General features: G+C 42.8%; 1 protein-coding gene across 1 annotated transcript in view; it reads right to left on the reverse strand.

Annotated features, from left to right (window-relative positions):
• The window catches only part of FUBP3 (far upstream element (FUSE) binding protein 3), a gene marked incomplete at both ends in the record, with an annotated part of 29961 nt that extends 11442 nt beyond the window's left edge, over positions 1–18519 (reverse strand). The window contains 11 exons of the mRNA XM_010086962.1: positions 151–251; positions 902–1004; positions 1398–1502; positions 3461–3559; positions 4461–4623; positions 7215–7272; positions 7990–8061; positions 9655–9704; positions 11610–11643; positions 12117–12167; positions 18414–18519. Of these exons, the coding sequence (XP_010085264.1) occupies positions 151–251; positions 902–1004; positions 1398–1502; positions 3461–3559; positions 4461–4623; positions 7215–7272; positions 7990–8061; positions 9655–9704; positions 11610–11643; positions 12117–12167; positions 18414–18519 (942 nt within the window). The remainder of the gene's footprint in view (positions 1–150; positions 252–901; positions 1005–1397; positions 1503–3460; positions 3560–4460; positions 4624–7214; positions 7273–7989; positions 8062–9654; positions 9705–11609; positions 11644–12116; positions 12168–18413) is intronic.
• Positions 18520–19191: the final 672 nt, after the last annotated feature.

Genomic DNA, 19191 nt, shown 5'->3' on the forward strand with positions numbered 1-19191 from the left:
GCTCAGTCCTGGACAGCAGCATGTGTGGTCTACCAGAGTGAAAGTTTAACACTGCTGTTCTTCAGATGGTGGCATCCAACCACACAGCTGCATGCATGCAGACTACATTCCCACGTAAGCATTCTCCTCCCAGCAGCCTGCAGAACCCACCTGTGCCGTGAGAATGAGCTCACTGATGATGTGTGCTGCGTGTTGACACCTATCGGGAAGCCCCATGACCTGTGCGACTCTTTCGGAACTAATCCCATCATCTGTGAAGAGAGGCAGCAAAAACTAAATTAAAAGGAGAAAACATCCACCTGCCAGCAAAATCTTCCTTCTAGCACCACTATCGTTAGCAGCATTTTCACATAACATAACTACCCCAAGAGCTACCTCTTCCCTCCACCTCCAGCCCCTCTTCCATATACTGAAAGAAGACCCAACCCACATCACAGAGGGAACAACATTCAAAGGCAACATTTCCAAATGTCAAAAAGCCATGAAAGAGACTGATACAATTTTAAGAGGACAAAGGCAGCTTTGATAGGTGATCAGACAGCCAAGGACCCAGAGAAAGTTACTTAGAACTAATCAACTCCTGATCCCCAAAGGCTTTAATGTCCTGAAGGAGAATTCTTTAACAGGAAATAAAAGGGGTTTTGTTATTGTTATTTTGTTTATCCACATAATTATCACTCAAGACATGACTGTTGTGAGATCTAATGTTTGCAAATGAGCTGTATATAATTGTACTCTCTGAAAGAAAGTGCATGAGAAGCAGCACATCAGATTTAAATGTGTTTCAGAGACACAATAAATAAGGAAAGCCTAGCTGCTGTAACCTCAGATCAGATTCACTTTAGCAATCCCAAACTGGAACTCTGTTCAGAAAGTAACGGTTCTCCATCCTCACACAAACCTGGTTTAAATTGAATCCTAACTCCAGCATCATTCTGAATCTTTTTGATCATTTCTCCATTTCTTCCTATCACAATTCCAACAGCAAACCTGGGCACAGAGACCTGATGGGAAAGGCAAAGCAGTATGAAAGCTCAAAGAACTAGACTGAATTATTCTGATTTTACAAGGAGATACTCTTAACGACGAGAACAGGCCACGTTAGGCAGCTCCAGGCTACAGAACCATATCCCTTAAGAAAAACAAACATGTGGCCGCAAATTCCTTCCCCACTAAATGAGTTCTGCACTACAAGAATGCAGCTTAAAAAGACAATTAGAAAAGTGCCATCTGAGAGTCCATGAGAACTCCTCTTCTTTGCAGCCAGACTCACTCTTCTGGCAACAAAACAGAAGGCATTTCAAAATAAGCTTACAGGTTACATGTGCAGTTTGATGACTTCCACCCACTACCCATCCCACAGGGAGGTTAGCAGAGTACTTGTGAAGAAAACATACCTCTATGCTGCCTCCTCCCATTCTAGAACTGAAATCATTGCGTACGCCTCGGAAGTCTGCCTGATCTTTCTCTCGGATGATCTCCAGTACCATTTCCCTCGCTTGCTACATGGGGAAAGAAGTTACAGTTAGCTTAAAATTATTCTGTTTGCCACCTTGGTGTTAGGGCCTCAACAGTGGCTAATGGTCAGGCTTCAGGCAAAGCGATCTCCATCTGCTTAACGGAAAAAGCATTCTGATTTAGGATTTATTTTACCATAGTCAATGGAGATCTGCTCTTGATGGCATCTTCCATGTCTGACAAAACCTGCCAACTACGCAAGGTGGCTGTTTCTTGTCTGCAACTGCTTCCTTCGGTCTTTCAAAAAGGCCATTTAGCTTTTAAAATAACTTTGTTGGTTTTTTTTTTTTTTAATTAAAGGGAAGGACCTTTCCTACTGGATAGAACTGAAACCAATCTAGTAAGATGGAAGCAGTGGTAGCATAGCAGAGAGCATTTCCACTAACAGCTAGAAAGCACATACCAAGAAGGCAGGTGGGCAGCAGGGAGATTACTGATACTCAAAAGTTAAGCCCAAGTCTGTAGCAATCCAGCAAGACATTTTCTGAGATGAATGAATATTCTTGCTACCTGCTTGCAGCCCTCAAGGCCATTCACAAGCTTGCATATAGCCAAGCCAGTAAAAGTGTACCTTGGAAATAAGCTAACAGTAGCCAACATTAAAAAAAAAGCCTACTTGTCAAAATGAAAGCCTTTGTTTCTATATATTACCAAACTTCTGACATTTTGGTTCTGCTTCCAAGTTTGAGGGACATGGGTGAATCTGACTCCTTTTACATTTTTACATACTTTCCCCACCCCCATGATCTTTGTTACAGAAGGAAACAACTCAAGACATTTCAGCAATGCCAACACAGAAATAAAGGCAATGGAGAGATTTCATAGAGATATGAGAGAGCTAAGAACCACTGCTGCAGCATCCAGAGAATCCCACCAAACCCAAGGATTCATCATACTGCTTAAGTGCTTTCTGAGCGTGCTCAACTTTTCTAAGTGTCTCAAAGATCTTCCAGCCTGTGCAGTCTCCATGATTGCTTGGCATGATTTATGCCACAGAAGATATGACAACAGCAAATCTTTCAAGGCAGAAGAAACCACCTGGGAAGTAGTAGCACTTAAAGTATAATTTGGTTAAAAGTAGCAAGACTGCCATTAAACTCCTTTTTGCATACCTATAGCTCCACAATAAGTGTAACAATTTTTAAAAAAACCCCACATTTAAATCTAAAAGCCCACTTGCAATAAGAGGTTTAGAAAAATCAACATACTATCCCTGAGCAACATCAACTGTTGCAGTAATTTATAATTAGAGAGATCCTATGAAACAGAACTATTTTTATTAGAGACAGGAATGCTAAACTAGATTTACATACTTAGCAAGGTATGAAAAGCACTTGCTTAGAAGTGGAACATGCGACGGCTAAACTTTAATTCTTTAATTCAAGCATTCCCATCATGCTACAATCTTCCAGTCTCTGGCTGATCTTGTGTTTTTGCTTTGAACCGCAGGTATGAACACATCTGTAGAACCCTGACACAAGGAGACTAAAGTACCAACATTAAGCAAACCCCTTGGTTTCAGGAGTTGTCATGGGATTTACTGGTTTTTTAATTACCTGCGTCAATTGGCTGTCTGAGGTAGTGAACCTTCCACAAAACTTTCTCAAATGTCTGGTTAAATTAGTCACCAAGAACCCATTTGCTCAAATAACACGCAGCTAGGATTTTTGCTTCACGGACGGGAGGGCATCTCAAAGCGACTTTCTCCAAACCCTCCTCCTCAGCTCTTCTCCTACCCATGTCTACTATCTATGTGGAGTGGGAGCTCCCAGGCGACGCTGTGAACTTGCTCTACTTAAATTTCAACCTTACAGAACAAACAAAACCAGCAAGGATCATTACATTTACAGTTAGATTCGACTCCCATTAGATGCTCACAAATGTGCTAAAGTTTAAATTTCTCCTCAGTTCTCTAGAGCAACTGCTTACTTTTATTACATACCTGTACTTTAAATGCATCTCCAGTAATACGGAGAGGTTTATCTGCTCCAGTAGGTAACGGACCGTCTTGGATCATAATCATTTTCACACCTGTTCGCTCCTGAAGAAAAAGCACAAAGCACTTTGCTAAGCAGAGTCCCTAAAACAAGAGACTACATTTTGGTTACTAAACATAATGTAGGTCAAATCAGCAGCTTTACAGAACCCTACTTTAGCTCTTCACAGGTGCTTAGAGCACAAATTCAGTGACAGTCCTAGAGTGTAAAGGACTGCCAGAAAGTGCGCTGCTCCTGAAGTTCTCAAATACTTGAATCCCTCGCAAAAAGAGAACCCCTCTACCTCAACAACTGTTTTTTCAGCCCTTTCCAAAATCTGTAGCTGTCTGCATATAATAGTTATTAAGAGACCAGCCTTAAAACTATTGGATGACAGAGGCCTAATCAGGGCACTCAAAAACTATATTTTTGACCTAGGTGCTTTTCTGAAACCCTCTATGCTTTAAAAAACTGGTATCAGATGGAGGAATAAAGAATCTCTAGGAACACAGCTTTATACATAACAACACTTTTAATTAGGAAGGGGTGGGATGAGGAAAAAAAGGAAGACACACGCCAGCTTTATCACAGACCAGCAACAGAAGAGAAGCACAGCACTCTACAACAGCATGGCTGGCATTAAAAAAAAAATCTTGTGGCAGCAGACTAGAGATTGCCTTTTCTTGACTACAAGGATCCCCTCCTAAACAGCACGCACCAAACGTTATCTAAAGCATATGAATTTCTTTCATAGTTCTGGCAAAACTCTGCTACATGCGTAGCTGGGGCCAAACCGGTTTCTTTTTTAACACAAGATTGGATTTGAGTCCAGCTCTCCGAAGGCAGAAGAGTAGTCCCTGCTGCAGAAGGTTAGAGCATTCAAGGCTCTCCATTTCAGCACGCTCTTGTTGATCTAGACAAGCTGCAGTAGAGAAGAGAGCCCTAAAGGAAATGCATCTTGCGCACCTGCAACTGTTTTATTGTTTCACCTCCTTTGCCGATGACTAGACCCACTTTGGATGCCGGGATCAAAATCTCCTGAATCGTACTGTTGCCATCAACATCGTTGTGAAAACCAGGTCCGTTCCGACAGCGATCTACAATCTGCCCCAGTAGCCGTTTTGCTTGTCTTTGGAAAAGAATCGAGGGAAACAACCATTAGACAACATTGTTCCATGTGACCAAGAGACCAGGAACCATCGGAATGGGAAGCGATCAGGGAGAGGAGAAGAAGTGAAAAGATGAAGGAAACCACAGTTAGCACAATGTTTGCTTTGTTAAACTCTGATGTATATTTTCCCCTATCGTGATTACTTATAAGCAGCCTGCTTTTGGAAAGGGGAAGAGAGAAGGAAGAGCAGCAGCATGCTCTGACCTCTTTGGAAGTCAAGGATACTACAGTATTTGGGGTGCTTAATTTGGATGAAGATACTCTACATTCTTAACTTTTCTAAACTTTTTTCACATATATACAATATTTTGTAAAACTCAAGCTCTGTTCTCCTTCTTGGTCAAGACAAAAACCACACACTTCTCTGCTACTAATACAGCACATCAGTTAACCTGTCTACGAACAGTCCCAGGCAACTGCCTCGCTCTTCTCTGCCTGCTCTTACCGGCAGCACCAGAACACTATCCTCACACAGCCTCTGCCCCAAGCAGGAGGTGCTACACCGCAAAGCAAGGCAAGGCTACTGCAGCAGCAACCAGTGAAAGACTGGGTTCTTCTACTCCTGGTGAGAAGAGACAGACACAAAGAAGCATTTGGGAGATTAAAGATACCTTCTCTAAAATCTGTAGCACATCAGAGGCGGCTGACAAGGCTTCCCTTCATCTTGAAGACTCCTAATATCAACACACCACTTTTCTGCCCTTCTCCCATAACCCTTCTCAAAGTAGGCAGAAGAAAGACACCGGTTCCCTACTCAATCAAAAGCAGTGTCTTCCCCTCTCTCCACTTCACACCAAGCCATATCAGGCACCCTAGGAGGACTGTCTTCTCTCTGGAGATTCGAAGAAACAGTACAAAGTCACCCTTCACAAACAGAAATTTACCCAAGACAGCTCAGGTGGTGGTGAGGCTGCACACAGATCGAAGCACTGCTTTCTCTTGACTTTCCTCACAAAATAACGCAAAAAGGGGAACTTCTGGAAGCCCACTTCAAATGTTCTGAAGAGTTGTAAGAGGTTTTATTCATCTATCTTCACATTTTGCATAAAGTTCTTCTAGTGACAATACAGGGACTACAACAGTCAATACACAAAGTATTTCAGATGAGAAGGGGTCATTTGGAAATTAACCCCTTTAGTTTGCCACTGGATATAACTAATGGAAACACTCCTCACAAAACCCTTCACAAAGAATTCTGACATCTTACATTGGCTTCCTTCCTTCATTTTATTTTTCTACAAGTAGACTGGAAAAATTGTTCAGACAACCAACTTGACAAGATTTTTAGCACAAAACTAAATTAAATTTTGCCTAATTTCATGTTCTCAACACCTTGTTCTGCTTCACAATTTGAGAATTCACACTTTTCACTATTTATTTGTATTTTATTTAAAGACAGCCTTAGACATGACTGCATTTAACTGCTTACTTCAGAACCACGAAGTCTTAACTATACCTCTCCCCCATTTTCCCCCAACTGCATCTCATCAGGCATTCCCGCTTTTTCATATTTTGCTCTTGTTCTGAAACATCTTTTGCTAAAGAGGGAAAGGCGCTTAAATATCATCAAGAATACATTGCCTGGCCTATAATGTGAGCTTACCAATTATATTTATTCTGGCTCACTGCTTGCAGTATTATGGCAGAATAAGGAGATTTAAGTACCTTTAGATCTCTTAGGAACAGAAGAATGATGAGTGCCTTCTCTTTAGAGAGACAGTCTTTGTGCCCATGTATTTTCACTATCAAACGCAACTCAAAGATTTCTAGATGGATTTTAAAAAACCCACCTACCCAAAGGCTGGGGAGAGAAAGAGCAGCTCCATATGTTAAGTGTGTTCCTGTAAGCCTGAGGATCCTGGATCCAGTTCCAGCAGGAGGTCCTCAACTGGTTTGTGAGAGTCTCAAACTCAGCTCCTGGGAAGGGGGAGGGAGGAAACACTGTCCCTGAAGTTTCTATAGGCCTAAAGAGTAGAAACCCCTGTTGGCTGGCCACATGTCTCTACCATGCAGGGATCAGAATTCAAGACTCTGGGTCAGTCCTTTGCTTCTCGTTGGCAGCGATGCAGAGGCAAGCACACCCATGGGCCTCATGCTGCTCTGCAACAACACCAACACCTCCAGATTATTCTGGAGTGGCACCAGCAGGCTTTGGAGGCCTCACGCAGCCCTTCTTCAGCTGGAAGGATGGTCATCTCAATGGAAGTAGGGAAACAAAGGGGAGAAGAGAAGTGCCCTTCAACAGCTTAGCTCAGCATCCTGGAAAGCTGCAGTTAGAAAACTGCATCCTAGGCGCCCTAAGTGCAACCCTGCCCTGTGGAGGGGAATTCCACGGAAATTGCTGCAGAGGGTTCAAACCATAACTGGATAAAAGCCTTTGAGGTGCACAGTTTAAAGCATCAGACCAAGAGGTTCTATGCTCCAGAGACCTTCAAGATTCTCTAGGCCAGCATTTGCTGGTGTGGCTAACCAAGTAGCACCACTGACAGAGCACAGCGTTAGGGAGAAGAGAGAGAAGGAGAAAGGAGAGAAATGAAATCAGAACTCACTCAATGCTCTCTGGCGTTCCGGTGAGTACACAGGGCCTCTCGGGCATTCCACCACTGTCTACAAAGGAAACAACATGGAAATTTTTAATACATGGAATTAAAACCATGGCGGGTGTTTCAGTAGCTATCAAGCACTAATGGAAGCACCACCACACACCCACTCCCCCTGCACACAGAGCACATTAATGAATCCAAAGACATCCAGGGCCAACATATTTTAAATTATTTGCTGGATATCTGCATTCTTTTAAAGCCTTCCCCACCAATTAAATGGAGGCGTAAGAACTCAGATTACATTCATCAAGCACTGTAGTATAGTCTTCCCCAAAGCAAACAGGCAGTAGCACAGAACAAATGGATGGTCCATTTTTTTTTTTAATGCAAGTTGTACGAAGAGCTGCTGCCACCCTCCCGAAACGTCTTCTGCCAGGAGTTCAAGCTGACCAGACTAATCAGAGACAAACCGCAGAGCTGAGCTAAGTGGTAGCACCAGGAGAAAACTCAACAGCTGCAATTTCAGGTCTAAGTACAACACGGATTGTCCATTTGCACTGTACCCATCTGTTGGTTAAAGACAGTTCCTTAATTGTTTCATTCCCCAAATCACCTGAAAAACCTGCTTTCTATGCTAGCTGGGAGGTCAGTCCCACTAGAGCTCTCCCATGCATGTTAGCCTAGTATATATCAGCTGTTAATGGTGACAACACACCATGAGCATGGCACAGCATCCTCCAACATCTAAACCTGTTCACCCACCATACAAAGAGGCTCTTACCTGGAGCAATTTGAATTTTGCAGCCAGATTCTGCCTGAATCCGTGAGATCTGTTCTCCTCCCCTGCCGATTACTGAAATGAGTTCAACAAGCATCAGAACATACCATTTTTCCAAGCAACTGCAGAGCACCTTCCCCCTTTTACTCCACTGCAGCTATCTATAAAGGAACAGTTTGACTCCAGGATTGCAGAAGAGGCATCCACAGCATGACCACATTTATCATAGCAGAAAAACATTCAAATACTGCCAAAAGTTATTCTGCTTGCTTGGAAAAAAACCAAACCAAAACAAGCCTGTCTTGCACTGAAATGGAAATATATAGTATGTAAGAAATAAGGCACTAGAACACATTTAAGCATATCCTGTTCAGCCTGAACCAATGAACCAGTTATTTGAGGTACTAAAAAAAGCAAAGACTTTTGCTTTTATTTCTTTAAAATTCATATTTTACTGCCTCTTTTCAATGGACATGCTATTTGGCTGGTCTGCTCTCAGATAGAACTGCTACATACTGAAATGCTCTGTCAACCTTAAGTGAAAACCCATCTCCCTTAACTCTCGGAGTCGGTACGTTGTTGTCTCACAGTGAGACATGCTGAGGAGAGCCTAGGTGCCAATCACCATTCATATCCTTCCCAGACTGCAAAGAGAGCAAAACTGTCAAGTCAAACAGGTACGCCTGGCTCAAGATGCTCCCACAGAAGCATCTCTCAGCTGTGGGTTTGCCACCTTCCTGCACCTGTCTGCCCCTGAACCAGGATCAGATTTAATGCCCAGATGATGCACCAGCAGAGCATGCAAGATCCCCTCTCGCAGAGCTACAGCATCCCTCTGACGTGCCCCCGCATGCGTGGCACCGGGACCGATAAATGAAGGGGTCTGGCAGGAGGAGTGCCAGAGGAAAGTGTTTCCTTTGCAGGAATTTGAGTTACAGTTTTATAGTGTCTTCAGAGTCGGGACAAAACTTCACACACTAAGGGGTGATTATCATGGTCTGTTATCTTCCTTTTTACTCTCCATAAATCAAATTGGAAGAGACACACAGATCTGGCAGTGGAAGAGTCTGTGCAATTGTTGTAGTAACACATCAGCAGGAGGTGTCATTGAAAGGAAGAGTAATGATCATCAAGGGGAAGAGAGAAATTAGGATCAAGCTTGAAAGAGAACAGTATCAGGAATGCAAATCTAGGAAAACTCTCATCTGAGCAATGTATGGTGGTTGTGTTTCCCTGCAGCAAATGTATGGGAGGTTTACAATTCTGTTTAAGTTGCCTTGAGTCAACTCTCATTTTAACATTTAAATGTTGTTTTCCTCCCTCAGCTCTCAGTTTTGCGTACTGGAAGTAAAATGTTTCAGTGAGGGGAAATAAACTAACGTTTGACTTGTTTATGTACTCTGCTAACGGGAATTTAAAGGAGAGAATCACTAAAACTCTCAGGAACATGCATCACACAGCCTTGCTCTTATTACTGGGACACCAAGCTTTTCCATGCAGTTTGCACCCGGATTTTAAACACGGATCATCTGGTCCCCATGAAGACAGCATCACAGAAGGCTTATCCAGGGCTCGTAAGCACAAAATCTTGCAAGCATGTTTGAACAAACAGCATTCCCGCACAGAAAACTCATCAAGAAACATATCAAAAACATCCAAGGTACTTACTAAATCCAACCATTTTATCAGGCACTTTGAACTCTTCTGTTATTACAGCCCTAAAAAAAAAACAAGAGGGAGGAGTGTAGAAAAATCAAATAGTCATTACAAAGAACAATTTGGAAGACAACTATGTCCCTGCCGTGGAAACCAGGCACAGCATAAGGCTTTTGCACACACAAGCAAACACCACATCACAGTCAAAATCATTTGTTTTGGAAGGAACCTCTCGTGGTCACCTAATTCCTCCTTTGCTGGATACATTTCCAGTCTACTCTCCGCCATCTTCAAAGGAGCTGATGGAAGAACCTCTTTTTGTCATTCTTGCTCCAGACAGATTTAACAGAATAATGGCAACGTTTCTTTAATATTTAGCCTAGACCTTCCAAGCCACAGTCTCTGCGCACTACTTTTGGATATGTTCCTGCCAAGAGATGCTAACGAAAGCCAATCCTGATATGAATGCCTCCTCTGATACTCACAGATTTTTGTTTTGCCTGCTTGTCCTTATCATTCCTTTCCTTGGAATTTATAAAAGCTGTCTTCATTTATCCTTTGAAGTCTTATTATCTTGAGACTTCCATATCTACTGCTCTTTGGACTCTTTCCATGTGCCTCTGCCTCAAAACACAGCACCCAAAGCCATTTCCTAACACCCGACCACAGTCAAGCAGAAAGGAACTACCTTGCATGGGTTGCTGCTTAGCCATTTCCATCTCATAGAAAATACAACACAACAAATACAGAACTGGCAAACTCCATGCATTTAGATATGCATTATATATAATTTGTTCAGTAATCTCAAAAGCAAGGAAAGACCTGCATGATAAGTTCAGTGCAGGTTTTGTGGTGAGGTATATCAACAACTTCCCATTTATTGCTTTAGATCAGTTAGGGAAGATATAAAATACACATTAGACCTCATCAGCGAAGCTGCAGATAAAGTACTTTCTGCTGTCCTGAGGCTCACCAGCAGAGATGCAAAACCAAACAGTGCCACCCATACCCGTACAGAACAGGGAGGTTCAGAATTACAGTCGGTTTAACCCGGCATAAACCCAGTCTGCTGCCAAAACATCCTCTCCTGCATCATTTGTCAGCCACCCTGTGTTGGAGGAACAGCTGCAGTGGGACAAAGCAGCTAACCTAGCAGAAAGCCACCACCAAAACCAGAAAGAAACCAATTCCCTGCACAAACATCACTCCTGGCAGAGAAGAGGTGGCATGTAGCAGGAGAGCAGACAACGCTGCCCACCCTTCTCTGTGCTGCCCTGCCCTACCTTCATTAGCTTCAACCTAACCATTAAAAATTAAAGGTTCTACAGTCTTTATGTATATTGCTTGTCCTTTCTGCTGAGGCCCTCAATAAACAGCTGGTTATGATGGAAATGCATTACTACTAACCCAGCTTCAGAAATGTTCTCCCCTTCCTACTCAAAACAAGACAGATAACTCCTTAAGACCAGAATTCGAGAAAAAATGAGAATTTTACTTGGGTATTAGATGCTAAGACATGCTGCACAACAACTCATACTTGCTTCAATCTCCCCAAACCATCTTTGATAAAGGAGTCATCCCAGGTCAGATTACACCAACAAAACTCAAAACTAATAATAATAATAAAAAAAACTACCTGCCCATTTAATACTTCCAACTTTTGTCAAAATGACAGAGATTTTTTTACTTTTTATTCCCCCCATCCCAGGCAGGGGAACGGAGAGGACAGAGAATTTATTCGGCTCGGTCCTGCAGATTTACAGGAACCAAATCTAAGTTTCACATCAACTCTTTCTTCATCACAAAAAACAGCCTTAAAGGTTTAGTAGAAGCCTCAGCCTGAAGAAAACCCAAGCTGACAGTTTCTCCACATTCTCAACCTCTGACTTCCTAACACTACTACAGATGGTAGATCAATAAACAATTAGAATTAATCAATAAATAATAAAACATAACCCACTGCTTACCTTTGATGTACCAGGGCCCCTAACTGGTTACCTACTGTGGCAGAGAGAGAAAAAAGGAAAAAAAATCAAAGCATTAGCACGGATAAACTAACTTCATCCCTATAGAAAAAGAGTTCTTACCGTTTCATCAAAAAAGAAAGAAAAGCAAAACAGTAATTTGGGTTCAGTGGCTGAAATGAATGCGTTACGTGGTACAAAACAGGAGGGGATTTCTTGATCAGCACACACCATAACCCAGTGTCCAGCTGAACACAGGATAGGGAATTGATCTGCATCTCCCCATGCTGAGAGTCATGGGAGAAAATCCTGCCTGTCCAAATCCCCGCAACTAACCTCCCCCTTCCCAAATTAAGTCCAAAGTAGTAAAAAAAGAAAAAAAAGGAGGGGAAGGAGGGGGTAGAAAGGAAATTTCAAGCAGACTGGTATCTATTAAAAAACAAAAATAAAAGCTGAGCAGCCTCAGAGATTTAGTCTAGGCAAAAAGCATTAAAGACAGCTTGCACGTACTTCTCTCTGTGTCTCTGATCTGTGCTCCATGGAGCCCGCCTACACGGAGACCTGTTAAAGGAATAGGTCTGCTAAGTAACCTTGTGGCATCTAAACAGTATTTAAAAAAAAACCCAAACAAACTACACGAAACACATTTTACTGAATACACACATTCCAGGCATATCTGCGATGTTAGCTGGTGGTCCATTTATGATTAGCAGTTATCTCCCCAGCTGACAACCCTCAAACAGATTTCTCCCCCCCTGCAACCCCCACAGATTAGATCTTTCTTCCCAGTGTTAATAGGGAAAATATCATTAGACCAACTCATGCAAAGTGGGAACACATGCCCTGCTGGGCTTCCTACTGGACTTTGCCTGCAGCCAACCAGCTAAAAACCAGACCATTTGGTCCTAACAACCAGTTGAAAGATTATATTGCATGCCTGGAGGGCACAAGGAGTGAAACAAATGAAACCGGCCAACATGTGAGCTGTGATAATAAAGATGCTGTTTCAAACTACCTTGCAGAAACTTGCACGTTCTTTGACCTGAAATAAATTGGCAATCAGCTGGCATGGTTAGAAAGCGGATGCATCCCACCCTCTTTGAATCCGGTAGAAAAATGCGTAAAGTTTGAGGCCAAACACTTTACTCAAATAAAACAGACAAAGAGAGTCAATACTGAATTTCTGCTGCGTGTCAATACCTTTGTAATAGTTCAGGACCAAAATATTGACAGCATATATATTTTATTACTCTCCCCAACTCAGTGATAAGACAACCGCTGCGCTATTGACTCCATTAGATTTGTCTTTGCATATTCTCACTCTGAATACAAAAAGCTCTAATTTGGTAACTATCAATACTGCAGCTGAAAAAGGCAGGTGATGTAACGGGGAATATTTGCTTTGGCTGATAAGCTACTACCGCAGAGCTGAGCAAATACGACCAAACAAATGCAGAATCTCGCCATCTTGCCCCAAACTGTGCTCCAAATATTTTTACTATATGCAATAGGTCTGGTGGCTATTCCCACAGTATGGGACTGCCACTGCCATGGACCAGGCCACTCATTATTCCAAGATGCCAGAAGGATTTTTCTCAACACTACAAGGCTGTATTTAAATACCTGCTTCCCATTTCAATTCATCGTAACAGCTCTCTTAGCATCTGTTCCACTGCAGCCACTGCCCACAAATTAGGAGACAGATAAACATCCCATAATCAGCTCCTGAAGTTCACACAGGGGGTGTCATTTCATAACACAATCCTGCACTTGAAAAAGGCAACTTCTTAGGGGAAAAACATGAGCCCGAGAAGTTAAATCAGTTAGGGAAATAATGCTTTAGATGTACATAAAAGAGTGTCTCCAACCCACTCCAAGTAAACAAAACAAACATTGTAAGCCATTCACCACCCCAGGCAGATATCAGCCTTACTCTATACATATTAGTTAAAAACATTAAGCCACAATAACTTATCTGCGAGATCATTCCTTCCACATTTCACAAATAACCTCTCCGAGAGCTGAGACAGAAGGCAGATGGAGAGACTGGGAGTGATTTATTTGAAGTCAGTTATGATTTCTCTCTGCGTTGGGGGGAAAAAAAGAAACGACACGGCTTCTGGTTCCAACAACCTGAAGGTCCATTCCTCCTCCAATATGCCCATTTTGCCCTGAAACACCGGGACTAACAGAGAGGCAGGGCTGGGACACACCGTGCTCACTGCAGTACTGAAAGCTGATGTTCCATTCCTCCATCTCCCTCTTCATGCCAGGGAGGAGGCTGAACTTCTACAAGCCATGTATGTATTTCCCCCCTTTACATCTACTGAGTACAATTTAACTGTAACTGCAGTCATTTTATTGCAAATAAGGAAAATACTGAATAAAATCAGCACAATTTCCTATTAATGGCACCTGCTGGTTGGTAACCCTCCACTCTGCTTTAGGCTTCACCTTAACTGAATTCTACCTGACAGACACTCAAAACAAATGTGGATTTTTTTCCACCCCACAAAACAGAGCAGTGCCTCCCACTAAATTAATGTGCATGATAGGAATACACAATCTTGTCAAGAATATCTTCATGGCTAGAATAAAATCAGAGCGACACATCTCCTGGAGAGCAGTGAACAGGGTTGCATTTCATACTTTTGAACCAAAGTGGAACCATCAAAATTTTTAGAAAGCTACAAGGAAGGCAGCAGTTACCCTAACTCTCGACCATTAAATATTGCTAGGTTTTTCTTTAATTAAAAGGTCAAAATCTAACACTTTTCATGACTGCCTTCATTGCAAATTTTTACAGGCTTTTCCCCCTCCCTTAAACTGCCGTACTTAAACACAGTGATCTGTAAAGCTGAGCTTCGCAGAACATTTGTGTATTACACTAAACCTTTTGCTGAGAAACCTGGATTTTTGCCCTGGTCCTACTGCTGCTACAGATGTGTCAAGGAGCATCACTATTAACTTTAATCAGCGGTAAGACAGGGATAAGATTTCCTTCTACCCATTGCTATTTTCATTGAAAACATGTTGGAGCAAAAGAAAAAAGCATTCCGTACAACAGGATCATGTTGTGTTTGAGCCCCTCACTACTACAATCAAGTTTTATGACACCAGAACAGGCCATCTTCGTATCTGGATGCACCACAGAAGCTTGGGGAAGGCAGGGGGTGGAGAGAGGGGGGTGTGAGGCTTCCCCAAGGTCTCTCATCTTTGTTTCTCCTGACTGAAAGGATGCCCCAGCCTTCAGCCACAACACTGCTGCTTAACCCTACGTGTATCACTGCAAACTTCTCCAAAGCACTCCGAAACAGGGCCAACAAAGGCTAATGCTCTGGCCATCGGTCTCTTTCCAGCAGACTAGATCCTTGCTTCCTTTGAACAAAAGGAGGCTGTTTCTTTAAGGATTACTTAGCATTAAATAAACTTATTAAGCTGTGCCAGCAATTAGAGGAACCCATTAATTAGAATGGAGGCCAGGAGCAGCCATTGGCCTATCTTCAGCAGAGAGCCACAACCAAGATGCCACCAGGTCTCTCTGCAGCTCAGGCTCACCCCATCTCTAGTGCTCACCTCTGCAAGAAATATTAACTGCTGCATGTGAATGCCAACTACGACTTCCTGCAAGCAGTAGAAATAAACCTGATCTCCTCCCTGTACTACAGCTATTTGCAGGATCAAAGTTGTTTCCAGACAGGGGAAATAAAGAAGCCAGGAAAAGAGAAATAATCAGTCTCCACCTCCATCTAATACCAATGGGCCAGGTCAGCAGGGCCAAGCCTGGCAGCTCTTTGTTTCAGATGAAGGTTATGTTAAGGGAAGTGCAAAAGGCACTCACACATTCTGGTTTCCAATGCTATGACAAATCTATTTTTCCTGGAAATGCTCTAAAAGCAGCTGAATTTGTTTTGACCAGCACACTGTCACCCTGTCGTAAAACCACTTCCTAAGCTGACATCAATCAGCCGCACCAGCAGCTGTTTACAAAAATGGACAGGCAGAATGAGCTTTTCCTGAAAGACAGACAGTTTTCTTGTCACCTTAAATACTTTCTCTGGACCCAATTTTTCCAGGAGTATGAGGAACAGAAGTAATTTTCTAACAGCTACACGGAGATAAGGAAGCAGTCAGACTCACACCCAGCCATGAGCACACAGTATATGGAGGTAAACAACCAAAAGATTTACCACCAGATTTGTTTCCAAGCTATCCAGAGCAGAACATATCCCCGCACTATAAAATTCCTACAGCACGCGCAACAATGTAAGTAATCGCTTCTTGACAACAATGTCTCCAAACTGTGGTTCACAGACAAGCAGAAAATGGAGGAAAGTGTAGGCACGCAATTCCAACACCCCTTGTTTGCAGCTAACAGAACTAAAAGATCATCCAAAGGGGAAGTGCTCTCCTAATTTAAGTGCCTATTAAAAGCAACTGCCATCTTCCACACACTTAAAGCTAAAGCTGCATTATAGACCTGTAATGCCCCGGCAGCAAAAGCAGGTAGCCTAACACTGACTAAGGTCTGGATCGTACCACAGACAGATACAGAGCAAGAAGCACTGGCAGGTTCAGGGGCTCCTCTGCCACGCTGCAGCCCCGGGTACGCAGTTAAAGAGCAGCGCTGGAGCACTACGTGGTTAGGTGGGGAACACATCACACAACTGTATTTTGGCACAAGATTTATGAATGCCATAGTAAAAGCCGAGATGACCAAAGCTGACAGATAAAGAGATACTGCCCTGGCTCCTAACCTGACAATTACGGTTTCTTTGTGAAATTCCAGCCCTTTGAAATATTACTTCCCTCATTTCTCTTCTCCTCTAAGATCTCACAAATCACATTTTTGGGAAGGGAGGTGGACAAAGTTAATAACATCTACAGATGTATATGAAGAATGCAAGGGCAAATAAAGCTCTTGAAGCTACTTTAAATAAACAGCTACAAACAAGGCCCAGTGCTGACCAAGCACCCAGGGTGAGCTGACACCCACAGGTCTTTCCATCAGCACAACAACTGCCAATACAATGCCCAAGAAGCTCTGGAAGGCTCTCCCAGGAATGATACCTGCTCCATGGAGTTATCCGTCACCACACAAAAACCAGCAGTAACCTACGTTTATAGCCCAGACTGCAACTGTATTGACCCGATCTGCGTCAACACAAATGAGGCTCAGCAAGCAACAGGGCTCACCAGTGTAAGGACAAAGTCTAACATGCGCCGTCATTAAGCACTACGGCCGTTTCACACGTTAAAAGTTCATTAAAACCCACAAGAGGTCAGATTTCTCAGTTCGGTCTGATGAATCAACAAAAGAAAATAGGTCGGACTACTGTTATGAATGACTAGTTCCTAGCTACTTTTTTTCTTTTTCATATATAGCCGCTTATCTAAATCATTCAGACACGGCGCAAAGTTATTCACATTCTTCAACGCTGAACAGCCTCCTTGGCAGCCAGCACCTTCCTACAGAAACCAACACATACCAGTAATACCAGCCCTTTGGCTTCTCAGAGGCATAGCGATGCTCCAGCAGGGCGCAGGGGCTCACCCAGATAAACCCACTGGTTCCTAAAACACCAAACCAGAGGAGCAGCAACCTCTTGCTTAAATAGAGCCAACAGCAGGGAGCAGAGTGGGTTGTGGCGTGGGTTCAGACAACAGTCATGTTAGCAAGCCACAGGCTCCACATGAAAGAAACTTCTCCCCATGCTCCAGCATGTCTTTTTCAGAATGAGAAGCAGACGTGCAGTATTTTCAGCCTTGGCCTCATATAGGTTTGCATCAGACAAAAAAAATTATTTGCAAAATGAAGCACTAGGCAGCAGCTTTGCTTATCTCCTCAGAATTCCTAAACAGATCTGTACGGGAGAGAATCACCCTACAGGGCTACCCATGACAGTAAAAATACTAGAGGAAATGGGAAAAGGAAGACATAGCCACTTTTTTTTTTTTAATAACCAACCACAGGAAAAGGTGAGCTCTTTGCATCTATACAGCAGCAGATAATACAGTTTAAACACTTCCTGTAATAGTATACACTGTTAGATCTGTAAAAAAGAAAACACCTGTTCTAACATTTTCATTGCTCCTGACAAAGATAAGAAACTAATAACTTATCTTAAAACCATAACACTTTATACAATATTAACTCATTACAGTTCCAGGTATGGTCCACCCAGCAAATTATTCTTCAACTGTGGCCAACATTAAATGCTTCAGAGATTTAAGAATTCTCAAAGAATAATTATGAAAAAAGCAAAGCCTAATACAGGAAGTTTCCTTCCAACTTGTATCAACTTACATCAATAACCTTTCTCCTAAAATTCACATACAAAGCAGTCAGAACTCTTGACAGTGACTCAACTACTGTGCTGATGTCATGGCTACGCATGGAAAGGAGCACATGTAACACTGTCCCTATACACTGCCTGCTCTCAGAAAATACCGGTCATCAGGAAAGGACAGTTTTACTACGTATATCTGGTACTCTATACATGAGCTCCAGCATGGATTCAGTGAGCCCTACTGGCCCCTCCAACCACCACAGAACAAGATTTAAATTACAAAGTCTGTTTGCTAATTCCCAAAGTTCATGAACTAAGAAAGAACTGCTTCCCATTAATAATACTAAAGCCAAGGAGCCCTGCGCTATCTAGATAAGACTAAACAGCACAGGGAATCTTGTATAAAATTTCTGTACACAGAAAGGTGCATTGATTTCTGTCCTTAAAGCAGACAACTGCCTCTGTAGATGAATTTCAGGTGCTACATCCACCAGACTGATAATCGTAGCCAGCTCACCTCCATCGTCCAGGGGCCGTTTCTGCACTCCATAACCGTAGACTGACGGGTCCACAAGTGTTGTAGAATTATTCAAGTGAGGAATATCTCCAATTTTAGCAGCAATCTATAGAAATAGGGGATAAAAACATGGTTAGCATACCTGAAGTTTCAGCCACCACAGCTAAACATTCTTTCTTCCAACAAGCATTTACCCCAGTCCAATCTTCTCGCAGCTATTTACTACACAGGTGGCTCTGTAACAGTTCCAAGACAGCAGTGCTTCATTTGTGAAGTATACAACCTTCTGCTTGTTTTTAGTGTTTATTTAATTAAGATTGCATTCACCCAGTCCTTCTTCCTGATTGTAAGTAGGTATTTACTCCCTGAAACATTACATTCAGGTTTGTTCACTCAATGGACAACTGACAAGCTAAATCTCACAAAGAGGAGCGTTCAAACTAGCTCATCAACCTTGTCCCGGAGAAGCTGCCACCACCCCAGCCATGTAGGAGGACAGATGCTTCCTTCTGCGTCTGTGCACATCCAGATACATAGACATGAACACTCGCCAATCAGTGGGGGGAGCAGAGGGAGAAGAACGTGAAAATACACAGCACAAGGACAGGTTTGGGAACTCCTTGTCAAAGAGACCGGATCATCCCTGCATTCCCTGTATGAAGAATAAGCTGCTGGGCAAACTATGCGCCCAGAATTAGTTTCAATTTCTTGCAGCGGTCAATAGAGCACGAACATGACTAACGCTGCCTGTGCCTCTGCTTCCATCCCCTGCAGAGGG

The sequence above is a fragment of the Pterocles gutturalis genome, unplaced genomic scaffold, assembly GCF_000699245.1.
Source record: "Pterocles gutturalis isolate BGI_N339 unplaced genomic scaffold, ASM69924v1 scaffold34546, whole genome shotgun sequence".
NCBI classification, from domain to species: domain Eukaryota; kingdom Metazoa; phylum Chordata; class Aves; order Pterocliformes; family Pteroclidae; genus Pterocles; species Pterocles gutturalis.